The 17,694-nt window shown below is 48.0% G+C and overlaps 1 protein-coding gene across 2 annotated transcripts in view; it reads right to left on the minus strand.

The window, feature by feature from the left end:
* KIF9 (kinesin family member 9) overlaps positions 1 to 17,694 on the minus strand; it is a 59,388-nt gene that overhangs the window by 1,802 nt on the left and 39,892 nt on the right. The window contains exons 11-20 of one of the 2 annotated variants that reach the window (XM_023726422.1): positions 16,668 to 16,736; positions 15,650 to 15,754; positions 14,445 to 14,500; positions 13,562 to 13,652; positions 12,925 to 13,058; positions 10,225 to 10,419; positions 8,237 to 8,451; positions 5,331 to 5,507; positions 4,894 to 5,009; positions 4,436 to 4,540 (exon numbers count right to left, since the gene is read on the minus strand). In XM_023726422.1, the coding sequence (XP_023582190.1) occupies positions 4,436 to 4,540; positions 4,894 to 5,009; positions 5,331 to 5,507; positions 8,237 to 8,451; positions 10,225 to 10,419; positions 12,925 to 13,058; positions 13,562 to 13,652; positions 14,445 to 14,500; positions 15,650 to 15,754; positions 16,668 to 16,736 (1,263 nt within the window). The remainder of the gene's footprint in view (positions 1 to 4,435; positions 4,541 to 4,893; positions 5,010 to 5,330; positions 5,508 to 8,236; positions 8,452 to 10,224; positions 10,420 to 12,924; positions 13,059 to 13,561; positions 13,653 to 14,444; positions 14,501 to 15,649; positions 15,755 to 16,667; positions 16,737 to 17,694) is intronic. The other variant, XM_004368469.2, reaches the window with a different exon arrangement.

Here is a 17,694-nt window from a genome sequence, read left to right on the forward strand (position 1 = left end):
AAGAATTATCTATGTGAGATCAGATTGACAACAGCAACTCAAAAGGTTTGATGGGAAGCCTAGGGGACAGTGAGTTGAAGACAATGGTGATGGAATAATTTGAAAAAGGAGAGTGAGAATAGCAGCACAACTGGAAGAATGTAATTGATGTCACTGAATTGTACATGTGGAAATTTTTGAAATGGTGTATCTTTCGCTATGTATATTTTCACCCCCCCAAAAAAAAGGGTCCTCCAAGGTCGAGAAGGGAGAGTGTTGACAAGTTGTGGGGTTGTTAACCAATGTCATAAAACTGACTGTTTAATGAGAAACTATTTGTTCTGTAAACCTTCATCTAAAGTACAACAAAAAAAAAAAATTAAAAAATGAAAAGGCATCCAGATTGAAAAGGAAAAAAAAAGACTGTGGAACTATTGCTATTTACATATGACATAATCTTGTACATAGAAAACCCTAAGGAATTCACTAAAAAACTATTAGAATTAACAAATGAGTTCAGCATGGTTGCAGGATACAAGATCAATATACAAAAATCAATTGTATTTTTATACACTTGCATGAACACCCCAAAAATTAGAATAAGTTCTATTTATAATAGCATTAAAAAGAATAAAATACATAGGAATAAATTTAACAAAAGAAGTGCAAAACTTATACTCTAAAAACTCCAAAACATTGTTGAAAGAAGACTTAAATAAATGGAGCAAATAATCTGAGAAGATTGACTATATGAAGAAGAACCTGGCATCAGGATTGGAGGAAGACTCATTAACAACCTGCGATATGTAGATGACACAACCTTGCTTGCTGGAAGTGAAGAGGACTTAAAGCACTTACTGATGAAATAGGGATTACACCTCAACATCAAGAAAACAAAAATCCTCACAAATGGACCAATAAGCAACATCATGATAAATGGAGAAAATACTGAAATTGTTAAGGATTTCATTTTACTTGGATCCACAATCAATACCCATGGAAGCAGCAGTCAAGAAATCAAAGGACCACTCAATAAGTGTATGCTATTATTATTCCACCAGGAGAGCAAAACCATTTCTTTCACTTCTTTGACCAGTTACCTCTCTTTTACCTGAGATTACATCTAAATAATTCAATTAATATTTGATATCATTTGTCTATATTCAGACCTATGGCAACATAATTGTCCTATTTGACCTTTGCTATCACTTCACAGGAAACCTTGGTGGTGTAAGAGTTTGGCTGCTAACCAAAGGTCGGCAGTCCAAATCCACCAGTGTCCTCTGAGTTGTCTCTTGTTCCTGTTGCAAAGTTCCTTCAGGGAAGGTGTGCTTTCCACTACTCCCAAACACAAAGGTACATGGGGATTTTTCTGGTATTCCCTCATGGAAAAAAAAAAAAAAACAACATATTGCATTGGACAAATCTGCTGCAAAAGACTTCTTTACAATGTTAAGAAGCAAAGATGTCACTTTGACGACTAAGGTTTGCCTCACCCAAGCCATGGTATTTTCAATCGCATCATATGCATGCGAAATCTGGACAATGAATAAACAAGACTGAAGAAGAATTGATGCATTTAAATTATGGTGTTGGCGAAGAATACTGAATATACCATGGACTGCGAAAAGAACAAACAAATCTGTCTTGGAAGAAGTACAGCCAGAATGCTCCTTAGAAGTGAGGATGGCAATACTTTGTCTCACGTACTTTGGACATGTTATTAGGAAGGACCAGTCCATGGAGAAGGACATCATGCTTAGTAAAGTAGAGGGTCAGCAAAAAAGAGGAAGACCCTCAAGGGGATGGAATGACACAGTGGCTGTAACAATGAGCTCACACATAGCAACGATTATGAGTATGGCGCAGGACTGGGCAGTGTTTCACTCTATTATACATGGGGTCACTAGGAGTTGGAATCGGCTCAATGACACCTAAGAACAACAAATAAATGGAAAGACATCCTGTGTTGATGGATTGGAGGACTTAATATTGTTAAGATGGCAATACTCCCCAAACTGATCTATAGATTCAACACAATCCCTATCAATATCCCAGCTGGCTTCTTTGCATAAATTGACAAGTTGATCCTAAAATGCATATGAAAATGCAAGGGATCCAGAATAGCCAAAACCATCTTGAAGAGAACAAAGTTAGAAGACTCACACTGCCTGATTTCAAAACTTTCTACAAAGTTACAATAATCAAGGTGGTATGGTACTGGCAAAAGGATAAACATATAGTCAATGGAACAGAATTGAGAATCCAGAAATAAACCCTCACACTTATGGTCAATGATTTTTAACAAGAGTACCAAGAAAATTCCATGAGGGAAAATTAGTCTTTTCAACAAATGGTGATAGGACAACTGGATATCCACATGCAAAAGAATGAAGTTAGACTCCTACTGTACACTATACACAAAAACTAACTCAAAATAATAAGAGACCTGAATTTAAGAGCTAAAACTATAAAACTCATAGGAAAAACATAGAGGCAAACCTTTATGACTGTGAATATGGCAAGGTTTCTTAGATCTAACACCAAAAGCATAGGCAAAAAAAGACAAAATAGATAAATTAGACTTCATTAATATTAAAAATTTGGGGGCATCAAGGGACACTATCAAGAGAGTTAAAAGTCAGCCCACAGAATGTGAGAAAATATTTGCAAATCATGTATCTGATAAGAGTCTATTATCCAGAATATATAAAGAACAGCTACAATTAAACAGCAAAAAGAGAAGCAACTCAGTTAGAAAATAGACAAAGGACTTGAACAGGAACTTCTCCAAAGAAGATATACAATTGCCAATAAGCACATGAAAAGATGCTAAATATCATTAGTCATTAGGGAAATGCAAATTAAAGCCAAAATGAAATACCATTTTATATCTACTAGGGGAGCTAAATTGAAAAAAAGGAAAATAACAAATGCTGGCAAGGATGTGGATAAATTGGAACCTTGTGCATTGCTGGTGAGAATGTAAAATGGTACAGCTGCTGTGGGAAACAGTTTGGCAGTTCCTCAAAAAGTTAAACATAGAATTACCATATGACCCAGCTATTCCACTCCTAGGTATATACTTAAGAGAAATAAAAACATATGTTCACACAAAAACTTGGACTCAAATGTTAATACAGAATTATTCACAAAATCAAAAGGTAGAAAAAAACCAAGTGTCTATCAACAGATAAATAAACAAAATGTGGTATATTCATACAATGGAATGTTATTTGGACATAAAAAACAATAAAGTTTGGCAACATGCTACAATATGGATGAACTTTGAAAACATTATGCCAAAGAAGTTAGACACAAAAGGCCACATATGGTATGATTCCATTTATATGAAATGTCCAGAATAGGCAATTCTATAGAGACAGCTACTGTTGACCAGATCCTAAAAAGGATGAGGCAAGAGCGTTCAGAATAGTGACCTCACTCATCCTCATGGTGATGGGAAGGGAAGTTCAGAGACTAGGCAGGAAAGTAATCATGGCCAGGGGTCATCAACCACAGCCCACAGATATGTGAGATTTCAAAAGTTCTGGTGGTCGTCACAGCTGGGAGCAAGGCCAGGTGGAAGCAAAGGGGAGGCAGCCCCACACTGTCCTGTGGAGATATCCAAGGCCCGGATGGAAACAGGAGCCAGGCTGTAAGACAACCGAACAACGATGCCAAGCTTGCAGAGCGTCAAAGACATGAAGGGCGGTTCTGGAGCAAGGATGAAGTGCAATGGTCCAAGCCTTGCTATTCCCTTGCTGTTCCCAAATAACTGCTTCTCTGGACCGTGTGACCGTGATGTCCAGGGCATCCTGAGGCATTCCGGGCCCACTCCAGCCCCACCGCCTCCTAGAGGTCTGCTCACTTGTCATTCTCTTTCACGCACGTTCACCTCTTAGAATTCCACCTCACATTAAACTGTTCCACAAACCATCCTGCCCTGGGGAAAACTGTTTCTTAGGCCGTCTTAGAATGTGCCTTCCAGGAAGTCCCTCCTTGAGAATGGCTGAGACACAACGTAGCCCAGTGAAGTTCCAGTCCCACACGCAGGGCACTGTGCCTTGGTTTCTCTCTGCCTTCAGAAGGCAGGTGGTCGGCGGAGTTCTGGGGAAGTCAGGGGAATGATGGGCTTAGGGCTGATGGGTCGTTAGGCAATTGGTCCTGGTGTCTGGGCTGCTGGCCCCCAACAGTCCTGTTTCCTTGTCCACTGTTTCCTTGGAGCAGACTTCCTGGTTCTCCCTGAGTGCCAGGGCCCCTTTTGGGTCCAGCCTGGTCCTAGGACTCCAGAGTTGGCAGAGGGTACCCCACAGATCATGGGTGAGTCTGGCTGTCCCTGGACTGGCACCATTCTTCCCTCCCCCCTCTAAAGTAGGGAGTGTGCCCCTGAGTGTCCTGGTAGTGAGGTCTCTGAGGCCCCAGCCCTCCTGGAGACATGGACCTCCTGCATTACCTTCTGTTCTGTCTTGACTTTGGCATTGTAGAAGGAGACGGAGTCAGGGCCCTCGGGCAGCACTGTCTGCTGCAGCTGGCTGAATCTGTCCTGGTCATCTTCTCCCTGAGAAGGCCCACATCAACCAGAGTCCCTTCAGCCTGGTTTTGCAAACCCCCACCTAGGCAGCTCACAATACCCCTAGCCCCCGTGTTTGCCCATCCCCAGAGACACCCTGTCACTGCCACCTGGGCAGGATAAGCCACCCCAGAAGGGTGGCAGCAGCAAGACTGGTGTTTGCTGTGCTGCCCCCACCACTTGATACCCAGGGAGAGGCCTGTACCTGTCCACCTGCCTGGGCTAGCCTTGGGAGAGGCTGAGAGCACCCCGCATACTGCTATGTTCATGGTGAGCACAGAGGACAAGGGGCACTGCCCATGCTCAGCCGTCACCCTTGCCCCTGCCCTTGTGCTGCTCACCAGAGACACAATCCTGTTGACAGGAACCATGCCTGGCCGGATGCTGCCACACGGCTTCAGTGCCACCTGCGTGTCTTCAGGGATGATGAAGGACTCGTTGTACCAGATGTCAAATTCTGCAAGAAAGCGAGGAGAGAGCACCGTGAGGTGTAGGGGAGCCCCTGAGGAAGCGGGCAAAAGCTGTGTGTGCCTGTCTGTGTGTCTGTCTTGTGCCTGTCCCAGGCTCGCCCTTGTTCACTTGCTGCCCGAGAGTCTCACCCTGTCCCCATCTCTGTCTCCAGTCCTCACAGTCCTGAAAACCATACATCTGAAGCCCCTGCCCGGCCACTGCTTCTGACAGAGAGAGGCTCCAAAGCCACTTCCAGAACCTGACCTGTGGCCCTGCCCCATGCCTCCCTGGACTTCAGGTGGTCAGCCAACCTTCCCAACTGGTGCACCTGTAAGCAGGCGGTGGCGACACTGATCCACCAGGTGCTGGCAGTACTGGATCTCAGCCCTGAGGTCGCGCAGGTCCTGGTACTCGCTGCGGTACTGCTTCTTGAGGTCTTTGAGCTTCAGGATCAGCAGGAATTCCTCCTCATCAATGATCATCAGCCCCTTGTTCTCATACTCACCTGCAGGAGGATGGGGGAGGTCAGGAAGTGAGGAGGCGCTCCCCTGGGGTGGGGGGAGGAAGGCATTCAGGAAAGAGGCAACAGTGCTGGCAAAGCACGAAGATAGGAGCCCAGAAGAAGGGCTGGGCATGGCATAGAGGTGGGCACAGCATGAGGGTAGGCTGGGCAGCCAGGACATGTCTTACGGGGCGGGGGCCTCAGATCAGAGGGCTCACACTGGCATTTTAGGAGAAATAGGAGGGGTGGGTAGAGAAAAGGGTAGAGATGACCTATGCTCCACACTTATTTTGACCTTGCACCCCATGAGTCAAAGATATGCACCAAGCACCCCATTACACGAATATTTACTTTGTTTTTATAAACTATATCCATGAATTGGCATCGCTGGCTAATACCACAAGGCACTTGGGGCAAGGTTCATCGTTGATGACAGTGGACGTAAATCCGCATCTCAAATTATCTTCTTGATGATTCCAACATTTACCAGCCACCTTCTTGTCAGAAGATCAGACACGTTTACCACGTTGAGTGACTGTCAGAGTGCTCCAGGGGTGGGGGGAGTTGTGCTATTATCCATCTCCTCCACCCACAGTCCTTTGCACAGACCTTTCTAAGGCTTGTCAGTTCGGCAAGGGCTGCTGGGTTGAGACAAGATAACAAAGTCTGTAGAGACACTCAACCAGCTACTCACTGGCCACAGCACCTTGAAAGCTCAGCAAAGGCATCACATCTCTCCCCAGGTGGGAGCTCCCAGCACCCAGGACCCATGGTGAGTGAGTCCTGGGTGTGACCTGAGGTGTGTGCACGAGGCCAACCCCAGGAGCAGAGGAAAACATTAGCACTTCCACTGATGTTTACGGGGAAAAGTAAGGCACGTTAAGTGTCAGTGATGCTATGAAGTGGTTAGGACCTCCATCTGGAATGAGGGGTGCGGAGCTGCCCTCAGCAGGTCCCTTGCCTCCAATGTGAGCAACCTGTGGTAGTGTGTGCGCTCTGGGATGTCCCTGATGTGGCTACTGTGATAAACACAAAGTCTTTACAGAGCGTTCTTTACTCCATTTTGCAATAGGGAGTGACTGGGAACATCTTTTGTTCTACCCAGAGGTTCTCTGATTGTCTTCAAAAGAAAAATTTAAGATAAATGAACTTCAAGATGATGTTGCATTTTTCTTTTACAAAAGACTAATGTTCCAAATTTCCTGACCTTTCTGGACCTACAAATGGCCGTCAGTCATATAGTACCTGGCAGTTACTTCAATAAATGAATTTACTTAATCTGTCCCCTCCAAACAAAGTGCCTTTTGGGGGAAAGAGCAAAAATATTTTTTGGTACAAATAGATAACATTTTGAAATATTTAAAAACTATTATTTATTTCTTCTTCATCCTTTGAAAGGTCCTCATCCTTTGAAACTGTCCATTTTGGGGTATATTTGAGAGTTAGGGAGATGTCAGCAAAGCAGTGTATGTATGCCATTTTAAATAGGTAAATATGTAATGGAGGTCGCATGTTTAGGAGGCTGTAGGCAGAGGAGACAAAGAAGTGTCTGGTGGTCCTGTAAGACCTTCACTGTGTCCCCTCCCTGGAGGTTCCAAGTGGAGGCCTGTCTGGAGCCTCCATCACAAGCCTTCTGTGGTTTCCCAGACCCCTTGGAGGTCCTTGCTATCTGGAATAGTATGTCATGGGTGGTCTGTAGGATGTGAGTAGAGTGGTCCCAAGAATTTGAAAAAAAGGTTGCCCTCTGAGAAGGAAATGATAAAATTATTCCCCTGTGAGTGAGCTGATGCATCTGATCTGTAGGAATAAACTAACTGAGCTCTGGAGATGCCCCAGGCGATCAGTGAGTATGCTCAGGAAAGCTGGCCTGGAATGGGGTTGTGATTGGGCAAGAGAAGCCCAGTAACCTGTGCTGTGCCTGTCTGGAAAAAGACAGTGGGACCGAGTTGGCAATGTGGACAAGAGTGCAGCCTCTGGTTCTGCCTCAGACAGTCACTCATTAAATGCAGATTTTGAGTCCTGCTCCAGATCTCTAAGTCAGAACCACTGGTCAGAGCCTGGAAATCTGCACTTGACCAGCCCTCCCAGATGAGTCTTCTGCACGCTCAAGCTTGAGTGTCCTTGGCCCACAGCACAGGCATGGGCAGTGGCTGCCATTGGGACAAGGACAATCAGTTGAGCTCCCCATGCAGGAGTCCCTGCTCTCCGAGCCTGGGCCCCCCTACACCACCTGCCCTAGGACAGGAGACCTTGCCAGGCCAACGCAGATGTCAGGGGTTCAGTAGTTTTTGTCCCTTGGCCCTCTGGTATCTACATTCTTGTTTCCCTCTTCAGACTCTCACGGTCCTGATCAGCACCCTACCCTAATCTGACCACTGTGGGCAGTGAGGTGATCACACCAGGACCCAGGCAGAGGTGAGTTCCCCGGGACCATGTGGGGGTTGTTAGCCACCCATCTCCCTGGGGAAACCTCTGCAGGACCAATGGTCTGTTTCTCCACGGACAGCAACACCTATCGGGCGCAGCACCTAGGTCAGAGATAATGCAGTAATGGGAGACCTACAGGCAGAGGGTGGCTGATGGAGATGGACTCTTTGGCTCCCCACGGCTGGGCCAAAGCCAACTGTGGTGATGACCCATGGGTGAGGCTGCACCCCATTGCCTGCCTTGGTCCTCCAGTGCCCAAGCCTGCCCCATTTGGAGTAGGATCACTCTGACATCCCACAAATCACCTTGCTTCTCTCGTAGTGACTTCTGGAAATTTAGTGCCTCCTTGGTCACATCAATCTCCCGCTTGATAGCATTGATGCGTTGTATTGTCTCACTGGCCCTTCTCCTCCGCTCATTCAGGATGGATTTGTTTTCTTTAAAGATGCGGTTGATCTCACTACCTCGCTCGTTCTTAAACTCCTCGAAGGCCACGGGCTTGGAGGGTGGGGTACTGGGCCTGGAGACAGACGGAGCGACCAAGTAAGAGGGAGAAATGGGGTGAGTACCTTGGAGCCATGGGGCACTTCATCTTCCTTCTCTGGGGCTTCTGTGGGCAGGAGGCCAGGAGTCCTGGGCACCCCGTACCCAGATGGGAGCTAAATTGCTTGGGGATCATTTCCTCATCTCTGTTTTACTCAGTGGGACACATGCCCATTGCAGAAAATGAGGAACACAGGAAAACATGTAAGGAATAGAAAGCAAAATAAAACAAAAACTACTATCTATTGGCAATCACATTGTGGTATATCTTCTTCCAGGAATTCTTCAATATATTTTTAAATGGTTCAGGCCATATAGTATATATAATTTTGCATCTTACTTTTTTTCACAGAAAGATTCTTTCATGTTATTAAAAACTCTTTGAGAACTCTAGTTAATGAAATGTAGGGTGAAATACTGGGACAGTGGGGCAAGTAGACTGATGTCTGCAATTTACTTTGAAATGTTAAATAAGATGGATGGCTCCAAAAAAATAAGATAGATGGATGGAAAGAAAGATAGACATATGATGAAAACTCCACTGCCATCGAGATGATTCTGACTCATAGCGACCCTATAGGACAGAGTTAAACTGCCCCATAGGGTTTCCGAGGAGCAGCTGGTGGATTTGAAGTGCTGACCTTTTGGTCAGCAGCTAACCACTTAACCACTGCACCACCAAGGCTCCAGACATACGATGAAGCAGGTATAAAACCAGTTGCCATTAATGCTAACTCATGGCAGCCCCATGTGTGTCAGAGTAGAACTGTTGCTCCATAGGGTTTTCAATGGCTGATTTTTCAGGCCTTTCTTCCGAGGTGCCTCTGGGTGGATTAAAACTACCAACTTTTCGGCTTGTTTGGACCAGCCAGGGACTCCTAAAACAAGTATAGTAACGTGTTAATTGTAGAATCAAGGGGACATTTTGTATATGCGTGTTCACTGTACAATTCTTTCAACTTCTCTGATGTTTGGAAATGTTCATAGGCTGGGAAAAAAATTCATCAGGCACATTGCTGCACGTTCCAGGGGCAGAGATAATAATTCACTTCACCCTTTCCCTAGTGTTGGATATTGAGGATGTTAAAAAAAAAAAATTTTTTTTTTTGCTTTTGTAATCAATGATGTAATGAACATCTTTTTGCATAAATCTTTGTCCACATCTCTAATTATTTCCTTAGGACAGAGTCCTAAATACTGAATTACTGACTCACCAGGGAGGGGAACCAGGTGGCTGGAAAAAGTGGGGTGGCGGGGGAAGGCTTGCACCCTTTCACACCTTGAGAATCTTGTACCTTTTGAATGTATTACTTATTAAAAATACGTATAAATTTAACTATTTAAATCTTTGCTACTTGGAGCGTATAAAATGATTCCATGTTTAATTATGTATCTTTGATCACTCCGCAGGTTGGACCCTTTTGTATGTCTGAAAGCCATTGTGTTTCTTCTTTTTGGGTTGCACTCCCAGTCTTCACCCCTTCCTCACCTCCTCATTGTCATAGAGTCAATTCTGACTCATAGTGAACCTATAGGACAGAGCAGAGCTGCCCCGTAGGGTTTCCAAGGCTGTAATCTTTACAGAAGCAGACTGCCACATCCTTCTCCCACGGAGCAGCTGGTGGGTTCCAGCTGCCTTTGCCCCTTACTCCTATTTTATATCTCATCTCTCTGTAGGCACTCTTTACATGTTGAGGATCACACTCTGGTTTTGGCTGATCTAGTGCAGGAGCTAACGTTAGATGGTCACCTGGGTGGGCGTAAATCCTCCTTTGGGGAGTCCGAGGGGAGGGGCTCAATGCTGGAGATCTCCCGGTCGCGCAGAAGCATGTCTTTGACCTCCCCATCCTTGGCATATGTGACCAGCTGGGTCTTGGAGATGGAAAGTGTCTCCATGTCCTTGACACTCCCAGGGCTGCTGGCACCTTCCTTTCTTGATGAGGCGCTGGAAGAAGAAGGCAAGGAAGCCCGCAGGCCCAGCCATGGGCAGTGAGGTGTCTCAGATGCTATGGAGGAGCGACCTTCCTCAGCCCTTACTACACAGCAGCCCCACACCACCTCAGCTCCTGCCTTTTTTTTATAATTTATTTTATTTTGGTTGTTGGTATTGAGAATATATACAGCAGAACATAAACTAACTCAACAATTTCTACATGTACAATTCAGTGGCACTGATAACATTCTTTGAGTTGTGCAACCGTTCTCACCCTCCTTTTCTTTCTTTTTTCATTGTTGTGCTTTAAGTGAAAATTTACAATTCGAGTTAGTTCCTCATACAAAAATTTATACATACATTGATTTGTAACCTTAGTTGCTCTCCCTATACTGTAACAGCACACTCTTCCTTTCCACCCTAGATTTCCATTCAACCAGCTCCTGACCCTCTCTGCCGTCTCATCTTGCCTCTGGGCGGGAGCTGCCAACTTAGTCTCATGTATCTACTTGAGCTAAGAAGCACACTCTTCACAAGTATCATTTATGTCCCATAGTCCAGTCTAATCTTTGTCTGAAGAGCTGGCCTCGGGAATGGTTTTAGTTTTGGGCTAACATAGTCTGGGGGCCATGTCTTCCAGGGTCCCTCCAGTCTCAATCAAACCATTAAGTCTGGTCTTTTTACTAGAATTTGAGTTCTGCACCCTACTTTTCTCCTGCTCCATCAGGGACTCTCTGTTGTGTTCCCTGTCAGGGCGGTCATTGTGGTAGCCGGGCACCATCTAGTTCTTCTGGTTCACCCTCCTTTTCTGAGTTGTTCCTCCCCCATTAATACAAACTCACTGCCCCCTAAGTTTCCTGTCTAATCTTTCCAGTTACTTTTGTCAGTTTGATTTCATACAGATAGATCTTAAAAGAGCACAATGCTCAAGGCAGACGTTCTTTACTACTCAAGCTAAACTACTGTTTGATTTTAAGAAGACTTCAAGGGATTTTTTTGGTTTAAAGTTTGAAGATTATCTCAGGGCAATAGTTTCAGGGGTTTCAGCTCTGCCTTGATCATACCTAGGTCAAAAGGCAGAGTATGACTCTAGGCCATGGAGTTCTTCAGCAGTGGGGAGCATTTTTCTCCCTTTTATCAGAATGAGGAGCCCTCTACCCAGTAGCCTCAGCAGGAGGCATTTGGGAAGAATGGGCACAATCTCCAGGGCTTAAAAGCCAGTAACCTGTGGGGTGGGCCACAGGCTTTAAGGAGCCCCCATGGCTGCTGAGGTATTAATCACACAGGCATCCCTGGGAATGATGGCACAGCCCCTTCCTAGGGTAGGGCTAGGTGTGGGCAAATGGTAAAGCAGGACCGGTCTGCCCTGCTGCTCGGACCAGTCCGCCCTACTGCTCGGACCAGTCCATGCCCTGTTCTCCCTACCTAACTCAGTGCCCACACCAGCCCCCAGGAAAGCAGCTGCCACCTTCTCAGTGTGTCCTCCCTCCAGGAGAGGCACATCTTCACAGGACAGAGCTGACAGGAGGATGCTCACAGCTCTCTCCTCTTTTCTTCTTCTTGCAACAGGTGTGGTTTAGGGACCAAGCCTCAACCCATCTGTCATTGCACTGATTACCCGGCAGCAGAACAGAAAGGGCTGAGGTGTGACTGCCCTTCCTGAAGAGGCAGGAGGTGGCCAGGGGCACTCAACAACCCCTGCTACCCAACTCCTGCCCTACATGTGACAGTTTCCTACAACCAGCTTCGTCCTGTGTCCTTTTACAAGTGCTAGTAACAGTAACAATGTATTTCTGTCAAGAACTTTGTGTGCAGGGACTGCATTCACTCATTCAACCTCACGACAACCTCAATGACTTTGATGCTATTACTATTATTATTGCCATTTTAGAGATGAGGAAATGGAGACACAGAGAGGCTCTCATGCCTCACCCAAGGAGAACCTTTGGGCATGAGAAGTGCAGAACAGAGAGGCAAGCTCAGGCATTGGCTCCGGAGACTGTGCTCTTGTCCACTGCTCTACAGCACCCCTGGGGAGGGGACTCATGAAGTGACCCTGGACACTCTTCTCACCTTGACATAAATGAGCATTGCGTGAAAGATGAATTGGGGTTTTCAGGTGGCTCATGAGAGGACCATGGTGGAGGGGTGAGGGAAGGGGGATCACACCGTGTATCGGAGGGCATAATTCGGGAGCGCTGCGTGGCTTTTCATTGCGACTCTACCACTCATCAGCAGTGTGACCTGAGGAGGTAACTTCTCTCTGAGCCTCGCTTTCCTCAACAGTACAATGGAGACCATAACTCCTACCTCTGGGGTTGCTATGAGGATAAGGGTGACACCTGTGCTATGGCTGGTTCAGAACCAGCCCTGGTCTGGGTCCCACAGACATTGTTAGAATTGGCAGTAGTGATGTCCACCATGACTGCCCAGTGGCTGAGACACAGGGGACAGTTCATGTCCTCCCTGTGGACATAGGACCACGTGCTGAGCAAGCAGAGCAAGAAGGTCACTCACCTGGGTGGCTCTTTGAATGCCTTCTTGGACTTGGATTTCTTCCCAGGTTTGGCAGAGAAAGGGGCAATTCCCAGCCCGAAGCTCTGTCCATCAGGCTCACCCACTAGGTGGCCATCAGCATCCATGAGCCCTGCCTGGATGGAGAGGCCAGCCCAGGATCATGGGTTAGAGTAAGTGTTTGGGCCCCTTGGGCATCTGCCGACACCCCACCCCAGTGTATGTGGACCAAAGGCTCAGGGTGAGCTTGTTTGTCCAGTACACTGAGATGTGGCTGTGCTGCCAGCTTCAGGCTGTCCCTGACAGAGCTGTCCCTGACCACCCTGCCAAATGTCCACTTTCCACTTCAATGCCCTTCAGTGATGTGGTACCTCATTCCGTGCCCCAAGGGTCTTAAGGCCTGTTTCTGACCCAACTCCAGGAATTGGTCTTGTTTATTATTAGTCCCATCTCCAATTTATTGAAATCATTTTGAATTTATATGTGGTTTACTCTTACAAGGTTAATGCTCATCCTGGTGTTACCTTTATCTGTGGCAACCGTGGATCTGCTCTAATGCAAGACACTTGCTACCTCTGGAAGGGTCTGGGGATGGAAAAATCTGAGGAGAGTGCTACTGCAAGAAGCAACCCGTGCTTACCTTCTGGACGGCAGACATGGCTGCAAAGTCATTCTTGTCTATGAGTGTGTACTTCCTGCGCAAAGTGGACTCCACTTCCTGTTCCTGTTGGCTTGGGAGAGAGAGTGACAAAACACCTTACACCTGGGGCCATGCTGAACCCGCTGGGGCAAGAACCAAGTACCAGGGTTAGAAATCATTTGGGTGATGCCCCTCATGACGGAACCACCAGAACAGACGAAACAGACAAAATGAGCTCATCGTCACCCCCACCTCCAATACACACAACCACCATCTAGCCCACAAACCTCAGGGCCACCCTTAGGTGCAGCTCCTCTGAGATGACACTTAATAAGGACTATAAGGGTCACTATGAGTCGGAACTGATTCGACTGCAGTGGGTTTGGTTTTGGTTTATAAGCCTGCCACAGGGCCATGTTCCCTCACCTGGGTTCTGTGTCTAACAGGCTTCTCGGAATCATGTGACCAACTTCTGTGACACCACCCAGCAAGAGCTCCTCAGGCTACAGGCATGTCTGCATTCACATAAACCACAAACACCTCCCGGGAGTGGGGTAGGTATATTCATGATGCCCTGCTCTGGCCATGCTTAAGGCTGGCACTCCATAAAGACCTCTTGTCCAACTAATGAACTCAGTAAACATCCCTCAGGGACCAACTCCTCTCTGAGTGGTCCTTCAGTGGAGGGTTGTCCTCCCTGTTTCCTCCAGGGGAACTGAAGGGCAGGAGGATCCAACAGCTCACCCCAAGGACGCTGGTCTGGCTCCTCCCATATGAGAGAGGGCAGGAGGGGGTGCACTTGGAGGCAGGTGCCTGAACAGCCACAGGAAATGAAAATGGCAGCCAGATGCAAGAATGAGGTAGGGAGGGGGTGGTCCCTCACCTCAGCACCACCCGGAACTGGTTGAACACCTCCTGGATTTGTCTGAGGTTGATTATCTAGGGGGAAGAGAGCAAGGCAGAGGTTAGACAGTGGGGTAGAATAGGACCGAGGTTGTGTCTATGTTAGAAGAGAAACCAGGATCCCTTGGCTGAGCCCTGGACAATCTGTCTCAAGAATGGGATGTATGCAGACAAAGTGGCAGCCAAGGCCTTCTCTAGAGCAGAGAAACACCTGATTAGAGTTTTGAGACTAAGTATTCACTGAGGCTATAAAAATCACCTTTTCTAAGTGGAGCTCTCTATAAAATGAAAATGACTCTATAGTTCTTGAAAATACTTACTAAGAAAAAAAATTTACTAAAACATGTTCTCAGTTCTCTCCTGCTACCAAAAGGTTCCACTTGCCATCTTCATATTGAGCCCATTTGCAAACCTTTCTGTGTGGACAGACACACACACCTGTGGCTGGAGAAGGGTCCTGAGCCTCCCTCCTGGCACTAAAATCCCCAGCATCACTCTTGATCAAGGGTCAGCTTGAGGTTGCCCCTGCTGGGAGGCCAGAAGAGTCTGCCCCTTGTAGCCGCCTTGAGTAACAGGCCAGGGGATCTGCCTATGTGGCTCTCTGATGAGGGATTTGATGGCTGCACTGTGAAAACAGGATGCATCTCTCCCTCTGAGGACCCCTCCTAGTGTGGTCGCTGTCTACCCCTCCTTGACCTGCTCCAACATGGGTCCTTGGGCATCTGCCTTGCAGACAACCAGCATGACCACCATCCTTTATGGCCTCATTCTGAGGTGCTGCAGCTCAATTACTCCCAGCTCAGTTCCACCCCCACCCCCACCCCCACTGTACAGGTGAGGTGGCTGAGGTACACAAGGTTGAGTGATTTGCTGAGTTCACTCAAGGGGCAACTAAGCTGGGATTTGATTCCAGCAGCCTGGCTCCAGGGTTCATGCTTATGACTTCCGAGATGGGCTACCTCTTGTACATGTTTTCAAGGTCACTGGCCACTCTGTGCAGCACCCACATTTTTGTGAAACTAAACACGGAAGCTGAGGCCATGGTGGGCTGAAGGGCCTGACACCAGGGGTCCAGCACTACCCTTCCGCCCACCACACCCACTCAATGAGTGATTCCAAGGGTGTGCCCAGGACAGGGGGGCCCAGGTTAGCTAAGCCTGGCAGTCCTGTGAATGGGATCCTTACATCAATCTCGTCCAGTGTCCCCTCCAGGTACCTCCGAACCTGGGAGTTGATCTCGGCAATCTGGACTTCATCCATGGGGTCATAGGTCACAAGGGTGCGGTTGGCCTTGGATAAGGATGCAAAACATGTCAATAAGCTTCGAAAATTCAATCCATTCTGAGAGCTGAGGTAGGGAGGTTGGACACAGGCCCTGGCCGCCCAAGCCAGCTCCACTGCCTTCACCATCGGGTCCCAGTGGAGAGGGCCTGACACACAGGCCAGGTGCTCTGGTCAAAAGGGCAGTGGGGTGAGGGAAGGAAGGAAAGGCCACCAGAACTGGGGCCTGCTGCTGTGGGCAAGGGGGCTCTGCTGGCTGAGTCTCAGCAGACTGTACAGGATGAGGGTGACGGGAGAGGGCGCTGCCCCTGTGCAGCAGCCCTCTTGGGACCATGAGTATCAGACCAGGCAGGCCACCTGAGAACTCCTGCCCCACCTCCTGCCTTCATGGCCCCTTGCTGCTGCCTCCCCTCCACGATCCCCAGCCTGCCCCACCTCCCCTGACCTTGGCCATCATGCCCTCTGCTCCCATTACCTGTACCCACCAGGCCCTTGCCTGCCTACTGCCTGCCTCTGCTCCTGCCCACCTGATGCCTCTATTCTCACTTCTATGCTCTCCCAGTACCCATGCCCACCTGGTATCCCTGCCCCCGGCCTGCCCCTTGCTCCCTCAGCCTCCCTGGCCTGTCTCCACAGTACTCTTGCCTACCCAGCCTCCCTCCCCACTCGGTCCCTCTACCCCCAGCCTCTGTTCTGCCAGTCTCCCTGGCTATTCAGACCCCCTAGTCACCTGACCCCCCTGCCCACCCAGTCCCCTTGCTCCCAACCATCCGTCTGCCCACCCAGCAACCCTGCCTTGACCTCCCTGCTGCCTTCCCACCTAGTCCTCCTGCCCCACTGATATCCATGACCCCAGTCCCCCTAAAGTCATCCTGCCTCCAGCATCATCTTTTCCCCCCAGTCTCTGCCTCAAACCTCTTACCAGGCTGTCATGGATGGCCAGCTCCTGCTTGAGGAGTGCCAGCTCCTTCTCCAGGTTCTTGACCATCCGCTGCCAAGGAAACATAGTGTGGAGGGGGGGACAGGGAAGACTATCAGAGAAGCCATCCTGCCTCCCCTGCGTTAATTGTACAATTCCCCACCCTGTGCCCAGATGTCCTGGCCCTTCCTGGAAATCTCAGCATCTGGATGCTTCTCCACCCCTGTGACGCTTCTCCCACTGGAGTATGTCTAGAGTCTGAGAGGGCCTCAGCAGTCCCCCAGCCTCTGCCTCTTACAGCAGAGGAAACTGAGAGCTAGAGTGTGCACAAGCACCCACAGGGCCACACCGAACCCCAATTCCCAGGGGCTCCAGGCTGTTTCCAGTCTACCAGATCAATGGCTCTCTCAGTGTAGCCCACTGCCTCCAGGATACTTTTCCCCAGGACATACACTTGACCCTCATCCTTTCCAACCATTGTATGAAGACAGCGTAACTTCTCAAATCACTCCCCACTGGTAGTCATGTATGTAACTTCCAAATTTTGCTGCTACAAACAATGCTGCAATGAACATCTTTGTAATATAGCGGTCTACGAGGCTCTAAGTGATCTGCTCCCATTATCTCTTTCCTGCTGCCGCCTCCCCCCCCCCACTCCACTCCAGCCAAATCTGCCTGCGCCTCTTCCTCAAACCTACCCAGTGACTCCACCTCAGCACTGTCTATCCCCTCTGCCTGTCTGTGATGCTCTTCTCCCAGGCATTTCCATGGCTCTTTCCCTCACCTTCCTCAAGTCTTTGTTCAAAAGCTACCTTCTAAATTAGGTGTGCCCCAACTACCCTATTTTAAATTGCAGCCCTGCCCCACAACTGTACTGCTCTTTTTTAAAATTTTGCTTTACATTTTTCCATCACACATATCACCTTCTAACATATTCTAGACTAGTGCTGTCTAACAGAACTTTCTGTGATGACAAAAAATGTTCTATATTTGTGCTGTCCAATATGGCAGCCACTAGTCACATGTATAA

Source organism: Trichechus manatus, unplaced genomic scaffold (assembly GCF_000243295.1).
Source record: "Trichechus manatus latirostris isolate Lorelei unplaced genomic scaffold, TriManLat1.0 scaffold00001, whole genome shotgun sequence".
Lineage (NCBI taxonomy): Eukaryota > Metazoa > Chordata > Mammalia > Sirenia > Trichechidae > Trichechus > Trichechus manatus.